Source organism: Spodoptera frugiperda, chromosome 3 (genome assembly GCF_023101765.2).
Source record: "Spodoptera frugiperda isolate SF20-4 chromosome 3, AGI-APGP_CSIRO_Sfru_2.0, whole genome shotgun sequence".
NCBI lineage: Eukaryota > Metazoa > Arthropoda > Insecta > Lepidoptera > Noctuidae > Spodoptera > Spodoptera frugiperda.
This window is the reverse complement of record NC_064214.1, coordinates 11,798,597-11,808,371: the sequence shown is the minus strand read 5'-3', so window position 1 is coordinate 11,808,371 and position 9,775 is coordinate 11,798,597. Positions and strand designations below refer to the sequence as shown.

The following is a 9,775-nucleotide window of genomic DNA, read 5'->3' as shown; positions in this document are numbered from 1 at the left end:
GTTTTTTATACCACAACTAGTTACGATTACCTTGACTTTTTCTAAAAATAAACAATCTTTTTAAACATTAGCAACACAGATTAAACATTTAAGAGATAAAGAAAAAAGCAAGCAGCGTCACGCCTTTTATCCTCGAAGGGGTAGGCAGAGGTGGACATTACGACACGTAATGTCGCTATACAATGTATACCCACTTTTTACCATTTGTGTTATAAGTCCCATGTAATAGGGGGTGAACCTATTGTCATATACTGGGCACAATTCTAGACTCCATGCTACTATTGAGAAATTTTCGAAAAACTGAAAAACCCAGTAATACTTTGCCCGACCCGGGAGTCGTACCCGAGACCCCTTGCCCGGCAGTCGCACTTGCGACCACTCGGCCAACGAGGCAGTCAAACATTTAAATGAACGAATATCATAAGTGGTTTATATTTAGCAGTTGTTAGAAGAATGACTAATGCGAAACATAATGAACAGTTATTTTACAAATTGTTGACATAAAATTGACAACACGACAACCGGTTGTTGCCCGTTATTGAAACAGTATAAATTATTGAATTAATTAATACACTGATGACTTATATGTATGTATGTATATTAAGGAACTTTAATCACACTAATCACGCTGAAACTACTGAACGGATTTTGATAAAATTTGGTATACCTTAAAATTTCCATAGTCTCTTTAAGATCTTAAAGATACATTTTCTACAGATATATTCTTTTATTTCTACATGAATGCCATTTTGTGTTCAAAATGTTAAGTTCGAGAGATCAGAATGTTAACCTATACAAAAATTACTATAAGCTTCACTTACTACCGCACTCAGAGACATTTAATGATTACTTAAACTATTCCTTAGTAACGATTTTGTACCGAAAACGATTGCTAAGGACTGGGTTAAGTAACGATTAAATGACTCTGAGTAAGGCGATTAGTTCATTTTATCATAATTAAAAATGTCTATGTTTGTTGTACAGACGCGGCTGAGGGCTGACGCAGATGTTGCGCGCGCGCCGACACTGGAGAGAGGAGCGCGCGCGGCCAGCGGGCGACGCGGCCACCATCCCGCGCGCCCTCTAGACCTACACTACCCTAGGCATTGCACTATATACGGTAATTATATTTTGAACCGACCCTAGGCATTGCACTATATACGGTAATTATATTTTGAACCGACTTCAAAAAAAGGAGGTTCCTAGTTTGACCTTTTTTTTGGTGACGGGGGGAAACCTTCAAAAGGCGCCTAGCCTTTTGGGCTTTTGGCCTTTTGGCCTTTTTGTGTGGGATTTTTACCTCACTAAAACCACCCCGGTAGTCACCCTCAACACCTGTAAGTCCTAGTTTGACCTGTATGTATGTTTGTGCGCGATTATCTCGCGTTTGGCTGAATCGATTTTGAGCATAGTATTATTCAGACTTAGGAGAAGGTTTTATTATATTAACAGACCTAAAAAATGGAAATTTGTACACACAACCGAAAGACTATATGACAATACAATGTGTTATGTTTTGTTACAGGTCGGTCATGAAAAATCTTGCCCATTTGCTGGCTGTCCCTATCAGCGATCGAGTGGTAACTTTCATCTCTCTAGTAGCCGCGGTCACACTGCTCTCGCGGACGACAGGTTAGTTGTCCGACAAATTAGAATACATTATACACACGGATAGACAAAACTCAGTCATATAATCAGTAACCTTAGTATGAGTTGGCTTTACGTTTAAGTCTTTGACTGCCAATAGAAAACTGTTGAAGGCAAATCCACCGCTAACGTCTGTCACCGGTGACTCCCGTGGCGTTTAAAGTATAAAAGTATTAATCAAAACGAGAACGCGTTCGCCGCTCTGATTGGCCGGCTTGAATAAACCAACCAATCCGCGCGCCGTACGCGCTCTCGTTTCGATTACTTTAAACGTAAAGGAAACTTGTATTAAGGGTACTGACCGTTCAAATTGCGGAAAGATTATACAAAGCAAGGCCTTGATAAACATATTTTGTTTAGCTCGACATTTAATTTTTTTTTTTCATTTTTTAAATTAAAGTAATGTGTGTGTGTATGTGTGTGTCCAATACAGTGTTAAAATGTTATAATAATATTTACACCTGACATACAACTAGGTTAAAACGTAGATGGAACATAGGTCGTTGTGCTAGGTTAATGCCCGAACACACTGTAAAGAAGCGGGGAGCGGGGGGTAAAAGGGTTGTTTTTAGTTACTAAAAGGACAGTAACTCCACTAACCGAAATAAATTAAAAAATCTTTGTCCACTGATTTAATCTAGACCTGCGAACGACCTAGCGGGTTACTAGGGCTCTAGCTCAAACCAGCACCCTTAGTACGAGTTTGCTTTACGAAACTAGAGTGCGTTCGGCGCTCTGATTGGTTGGATTTTCGCACCGGCCAATCAGAGCACCGAACGCTCTCGTTTCGCTCTCGTTGAACGTAAAGCGAACTCATACTAAGGGTACAGGAGTAAGAATCGGATGGTTTTTAGTCAGTAACAGTCTGACACCCTCCCACTTCACCCAAGGAGAAGCTATTGGACGATTTTTCCCCCATAAAAATGAGGATATAACCCAACCTTAATGTTTAGCGGTCAGGCTAGTAGCTATAATATCAAGAAATCACAAACCCAGTAGCCATTAACTGATCGCATAATCAAACTCTGGCATAATACTGACATTTCCAAATTGATAAGTCCAATAATATTTGGCGGAGTTTAATCCCAGGATTGGTTTAATAGTCACGGTCTCACAATCCCTCTGTTACTTTGTTAGGTTCATAGCATTTAACTTGCGGTTTGTTACGATATCCGGATATGGTCGAATAATTATTATTATTCAGTATTCTGATTTGTTAAATCTTCTTTGGGTCTTAATGGTCGCCCGATACTTATAAGTAATATGCTCTTTAGTGATCGTGATCATAATTCAATGATTTAACTGTCACATACAGTCTAGTAAAGTCATCTAGTCAAACATTCTGAAACAGACAAAAAATACGTGTCTAATATTTTTCCATTACCTAACTAACTGACTAAATAGATTCTTAATTTTCATACCCCGTCATCATCCCTATTATGTACAGACATATCTGCATATTAATTGTTATGTTTAATTTTAGATAAAAATAGCCTTGAAATAGCGACTAGGTAGTTATTACTTACCATACAAAAAAGGTTGGTAACCGTAGAGTACTTAATCTTTACTTGATCATTTCAAACACGTGCGTAATGGTAAAATTCCTATGTGGTTGCATAATCAAACTCTGTTAGACTAAATTTATGTTCACTGTTTAAAATATTGTATAGAACTTGTAACGTGAGAGTCCTACAAATACTATCCAGCTTTTAAACTTTAGCTGACCAAATTCTTTATAGTAGCCATGTTATAAATTAAAAAAATTATAACATGGCTACTATTAGGGCGATTACACATTAAAACTCGTTTACCTGATTATTTCTCTAAGACAGTAGTTATCTCCGGAGCTGCGGACTATCTAGCGAGTATACCGGGGCTCCGGCCCGAAAACCAGGAGTAGGAACGGGGTGATTTTTGAGTCTGACACTCCCCATCGCCTCACCCAATTCGGGAGAAGTCATTGCATTATTTACTCCCCTTAAAAAAAAGACAGTGGTTCCCAAACCGTTACCAATATGACAAATAAAATACAGAACGGTTGGTAAGTCTGACTATTTACAGACAAGGCCCACTAAAAATCCGCTTGCAACCCACATTCCTACATTGAGCTAAACTCACACATTTAAAATATCTAGTAAAAAAAGTGATTTATGTAACAAAACCGTAGCTTAAAATGGCTGTCCAGCAGTTATTGCCATCATTAATATAATATGTTAACAAAACTACTTATTTACTAATAAAAAATATAGGAATGAGCGTATGACACCTCAAATAATGATTTATTTAAGATTATGATTTATGTAATAACATTTAAAATACTTTACATAAAATAAAAATAAAACGATTTAAACACGCCCAAGTTGAAGGTCAGTGACCGCTTTGAGTACAGTACCTATATTATTATTTATTCATACAGCCTTGGTTGGCAGTGAGTACTGTGAAGAGGTACCCTATAGACATCAGACCCTCTGATCTAAGAGACGGATTAGATACATGATAATGTATTACATATTTTTGTGAAGCAGGGTTATTTTATAAGCAGTTCTTTGGTTATACATAAGGCTAAAGAATACGGTTTTTCAAAATTAATAATTTTTATCCTTACATGGGTCTTATTAAAACTCATAACCTAGCTGGCAAAAATCGCTATTTAAAAAGGATTTTTTTTAATTCACATCACACATCAACACTATACAAGTGACCCCTGCTGACCAAAAGCGTCTTCCTACACTGAGAAGGTTTGAGTATTAATCACCACGCTTGCTCAATGCGAGTTGACAATTTCTAACTTATAATCAATAATTATAAGCTCAAGTTTCCTCACGATGTTTTTATTCACTGTACAATACATATAATTTAGAAAAACTCACATTGGTACTTGTCGTTGATAGGTTACGAACCCACACGCTCTTTCACGAGAAGTTGGCATGTTAAACCTCCGGGCCACTATGAGATTTTTTTTTAATTAACCAATGTAAATCCTTTTGGTTCTGCGACTAATCCCATCTGCGATAGTGTCGGAGTAAGAGAACAGGAGCTTGTACGCGATTTTGCGTACACATACATGATTTTATCTCTTGCGTATTTGGCTACTTTCTGTGGGGTTGGACATCGTAAGAAGACCCTTTTTTTGAGGGGGAAAAATCATCCAATGGCTTCTCTCGCCTTGGGCGAGGCGAGAGGAGTGTCAGACTCTTACTAACTAAAAACCACTCCGTTCCTACTCCTGCTTTTCGAACCAGAGCCCCGGTAAACCCGCTAGGTAGTCCGCAGCTCCGGATCAGGCATGACCCTTGTTGTTGTCCTCAGGGTTATTTTCTTTTTCTATCACTTTGACTAAATATTAGTTTTACATTGTTCTCACATAGTTGAAGCAATCGAAACAATGTAACCAAGAATTGTATTGTGAATCTGATTGGAAAAGAGTAATCATGGAGTTTCTTGCTCTTTCTTCTCCATAGGAATCTACACTTTGGAACGAGCAAATAGCTTCTCTAGAGGACTGACCGACAGACTGACGTTATTAATATTATTATATTTGCTTTGACGTTCAAAAGTGCCTTCCTGGTGTAATTGAAATAAATAATTTTGACTTTGACTTTGTTATTGTTATTAATTTCAAAATTCATGTGTGAAAGAAATGTTTGTCCTGTTTCGCAGAAGGGCGGTCCGCCCGTAGGTGGTCGGCGGGAGAACGCGGGCGTAGAGCGTGCGGCCGCACGCGTTTCCCGCACCACACGCACCCGCCCATTCACTGTTAGCAGGTAAACATTCACTACAATATTGTCAACTACATTATCTATACTAATCTATACTAATATTATAAAGCTGAAGAGTTTGTTTGATTGTTTGTTTGTTTGAACGCGCTAATCTCCGGAACTACTGGTCCGATTTGAATAATTCTTTTTGTGTTGGATAGTCCATTTATCGGGGAAGTCTATAGGCTATAAAACATCACGCTATGACTAATAGGAGCCGAGCAGAGCGGGTGAAACCGCGCGGAAGTAGCTAGTTTATTTATAAACCGACTTCAAAAAAATGGAGGTTGTCAGTTCGACCTGTATAACCTCTAAGTTTATTGTGTAAGTAGTCTGATAGGAAATGCCGGCCTTATCTAGTTATTTCAGAGTTTGACGTGTAAAAGTGTTATCTTGTAAGCAATTTGCACAAATAAATATCATATATTATTTATATATGTGTATACGCGATTATTTTACGTTTGGCTGAACCAACTTTCAGACTTAGGAAAAGATGTTTCTTAACATGTGGAAATCCTCATGGATTACCTTTACTTTTAACATGCGTGTTGCAGTCGGATTATTAAATTATATTAATTATTATTTAACTTTAACTCAACATTGAGTTTATTTATTACCATTTTTTAAGCAGTCAGATAGTCCTAAACTTACAATTTGTCTTTAGAAAAATCAACATATTTTATCAACACATACACACTTCCTATTCATACAAGATCTAAGAGTGTCTTTGACATATTCCTACGAATTCAAAAGTATTATTTACATGTTTATTGAACTAACCCCTTGTCAAACTATCTGAGACATTGATACCGAACTTGGAACAAAGAAATAACTAGAGCTGTCACTACGAATACGCAGTGCGGGGACGATATAATTTCCCGTCCCGCATTGCGTACATATCAAAGGAATGACTGGATTATCTACTCTATAAAGATATTGTGAAATGTTTTTGAAGAATTTCCCTAAAAAAAAAGAGATTTATCATCTGGTTTATAGACATGTAGAAGATTGTGAATTCAGGTTTCATTTCCTCGAGTTATGTTGGATATAGGTGCCTATATTTTAACAGGTACACATAAGTAGTTCAAAACACAAAAGTAAGGACTTTTGATTTGTAATTTTGCTTCCAAACAACTATTTGTTTGGAACTACGGTCAGTGTAATTTAGTCAAAATGTGAATTTGTCTTAGTTTCCGAGCATTTGATATAATACAATGTGAATACTTAAGTTAGAAGGATCTCATGTCTAATCCAAAGTGTAAATTAAATACCACACTATATAGGTACGCTTAAGTTGAACAAAACTGACTTCTCAAAGATCAATACGAAAATTAAACTAACGAACTAATTCTAGTTACACACGCCGTAAACTAGCCAATTAATTATTATTTTATTTTATTTGTACAAATATTAATCTTATATAAGCTATCCCAAAGCGATAAAGAAAGGGAATAAATAAAATGCCCTATGAAAGTAGGGTTGTAACGTACAATATAAATGGTGGCCTTGCCCTGGTTTCGGGAGGCACAAACACCGCCTTATAGAGCCCTAGGGGCGCTGTAGGGGGAATTATATTGTTAGTATAACCACATCTCATCCCCTTTATAATTTGGATAAATCATTTACGCCTCCTTACTGTGATCTTGTAATCGCCCTGCAGTTAGTTACTTTACTTTCATTTTATTCGGAGATTTTTTAAGCGACTTCCTAAAAAGGAGGTGGTTTTCGTTGACCAAAGAAAATATGGTACATGCAGACTTTTTTACATGGTGGTTTTCTTCGGTGAAATAAAGTATATATTAAAATCATAGCTGTATTTAAAGTTAGGTTATCTGTGTGCAAAATTTTATTTTATTTTATACATGGGAATGTGCATAACAATGATATAACGTTGAACTACTTTTTTTGAGTTGCTCATAGACTTGACGGCCTAATTTAAAAATCTTACTAGATACGACTGCGTCAAATATTATAGTTGTTTTAAGGAATAGATGGCAAACGAGCAGACGGGTCACCTGATGGTAAGCGATCAGCACCACCCATGGTTGTAAAAGATAAACTTTTTACACGCAAATAGCAAAAACATGTTATTCTAACAAAACACGTATTTTGAAAGTGATATTAATCTTACAGAACGTGAATAGGTATCTTCTTTGTACAGAATGCTATCAAGGCTAGCAGCTCACAAAAGAAAATAAGGTCACTCCAACTTGCTCGGTTATTGTTTTGGATTAGCGCCAACTATCGTAAATCGTTACTTTGTATAATTTCGATAAGCTTTTGTGGATAATAATTCCATACATACCTAATAACGTAGCATCACGCGTTTATTGCCTTCAGTATTTTAAGTAGGATCACAGGATCCCAATCGGGACTTTCACGACGTTCTCGTTTCTCGAAAAGCCGGATCACCTGATGGTAAGCCATGGATACTTGAAACACCACAGGCGTTACAATTCCGTTGCCGGCCTTTTGGGGGTTAGGAATTTAAGGGTTGTTGGGGAATCTGGCGTTGGGAAAGTAATTGAGCCTCCGGTAACCTCACTCATACAACGAAACCCAAAAGAATCATCTAAATCCATTTTTTGGCAATAATTAAACAATTTTTAATGCATTTTCTTTCCAATACAGTAGGCAGTTCACTCGGGGGGAGTTCGATAGACAATGTCCGAGGACTTGGACTCGATCAGCGAGGAAGAACGAAGCTTGTTCCGACCCTTCACAAGAGAGTCACTGGCCGCTATCGAAGCCCGCATAGCTGAGGAGCATGCCAAGCAAAAGGAACTCGAGAAAAAACGAGCGGAAGGCGAGGTGAGTACCCTCCCTCACTCACCGTACAACACACGTGTGTCGAGTGCCGAAAAAAACAAAAAAAAAGTTACAAAAAGAAAACACTGTAAAACTGTTAGAATATTTACAAACATTGGACAAATACACGAGTGATAAAATGTTAGTTAGCACACAAAGACATCACTGTTACAACAATCGTGTGGCACACACAGTTTAGCTACGGACAGACGGAAGCTAAAACTCTGACGAATAATTTTTAAATTATTCCAGAACGATTTGGGGCGGACGAAAAAGAAAAAAGAAGTAAGAATGCTTGCTTGCCCCTTTTACATTTTTACGGCTCGTTTTTTTAGTGAAAACTTTTCAGCAAGTTATCGCTTTCACAAACGAAATTTCTTTGAATGAACGATATTGCAAGCTCCCACAAACATTGGCGACACATTTGTTCAAGTGCGATAACTTGTAGTGCATTCTGATTTATGCATATGACCGCATTTAAAGCATTATCCTTAACACATCGCTTGTTGGCAAACTATCTGTAAAAACTGTGTTGACAAGTTTAGCTGTTACTCCACTGAAAACAATAAAAACGTTTCGAGATATCGTAACAGCTAATCTTAATGTAGATACAACGAAAGCTTGTCATGTTTATTTGCATTTCGATGAAGAAATTAATCTTAGTCAGACTGATGAAAAAAAAACCGTAAAAAAGAAAGAAATATAAAGAAAGAAATGCAATAACCAAAACGATAGTACTTAGTCCCACCATTCATAAAAAGTGAGTAACCCTCCCCTATAGAAAGAGACAGAAACACGTGATCTCCTTACTTAGATATAGCAGAACCACTAGCCAACCTTGAACCCGGTAATAGAATTAATTGACGATTGAATTTACGTAGTCAATGCCCCTTTAGACCAAAATAACTTTCAATAGGAATAAATCGATTTGAGAGTTCCTTTATTATATAACGGTAACATGTAAATGGTAGGACCTCCCGATGTTATAACCGTTAGCGATCAAAGTACACCAGCACATAACATACCATCTCAAGCATTGCACAGGACTGGCTCATGTTCGTCACTTCATCCTCGACTGCCGTCATCTAGGTCTATCATGGTGGCATCACCTAGCTAGCGTTTAGTGCATAATAGTGTAAACAGTTAACAATAATTCTGATAAATATCAAGTTTTGTTGGTTATGGATCGTATTTTGTAACATTTTGGGCTTGCGCTAGTCACGCCTCCTATTCTGGGACCGTTTTCGAATAGACGCCATAGTCAGTCAGATACATAACTGCCCTAATGTTATATATGTACACAGCCGAAGTATTCGGAATATATAGTTCGTACATTCGGAATGGTAACATAATAGTGGGAATGTTAAACTGAAACGCTTTTAGTTATGCCAGATACGCATCATAGTCACACAGACAGCAGCACTACACAAGATATAACTAGCTTGGAACGCCTTCACAGACATGCTGGCCCAGCCACCGACTCTGTAACAATACTAGTTGTGTGAGCGGCCAACAGTATTGTTACGAGGACATACGCATTACTAAGCTCATGATATTATGGT

At 37.5% G+C, this 9,775-nt stretch overlaps 1 protein-coding gene across 36 annotated transcripts in view; it reads left to right on the top strand.

Annotated features, from left to right (window-relative positions):
* The window catches only part of LOC118273910 (sodium channel protein para), a 104,734-nt gene that overhangs the window by 68,191 nt on the left and 26,768 nt on the right, over nucleotides 1-9,775 (top strand). For 24 of the 36 annotated variants that reach the window (XM_050706406.1, XM_050706362.1, XM_050706491.1 and 21 more), the window contains exons 2-6: nucleotides 985-1,120; nucleotides 1,526-1,632; nucleotides 5,308-5,411; nucleotides 8,037-8,216; nucleotides 8,466-8,498. In XM_050706406.1, coding sequence (XP_050562363.1) covers nucleotides 8,070-8,216; nucleotides 8,466-8,498 — 180 coding nt within the window. In that variant the 5' untranslated portion in view covers nucleotides 985-1,120; nucleotides 1,526-1,632; nucleotides 5,308-5,411; nucleotides 8,037-8,069. The remainder of the gene's footprint in view (nucleotides 1-984; nucleotides 1,121-1,525; nucleotides 1,633-5,307; nucleotides 5,412-8,036; nucleotides 8,217-8,465; nucleotides 8,499-9,775) is intronic. The other 12 variants (XM_050706437.1, XM_050706388.1, XM_050706543.1 and 9 more) reach the window with 1 other exon arrangement.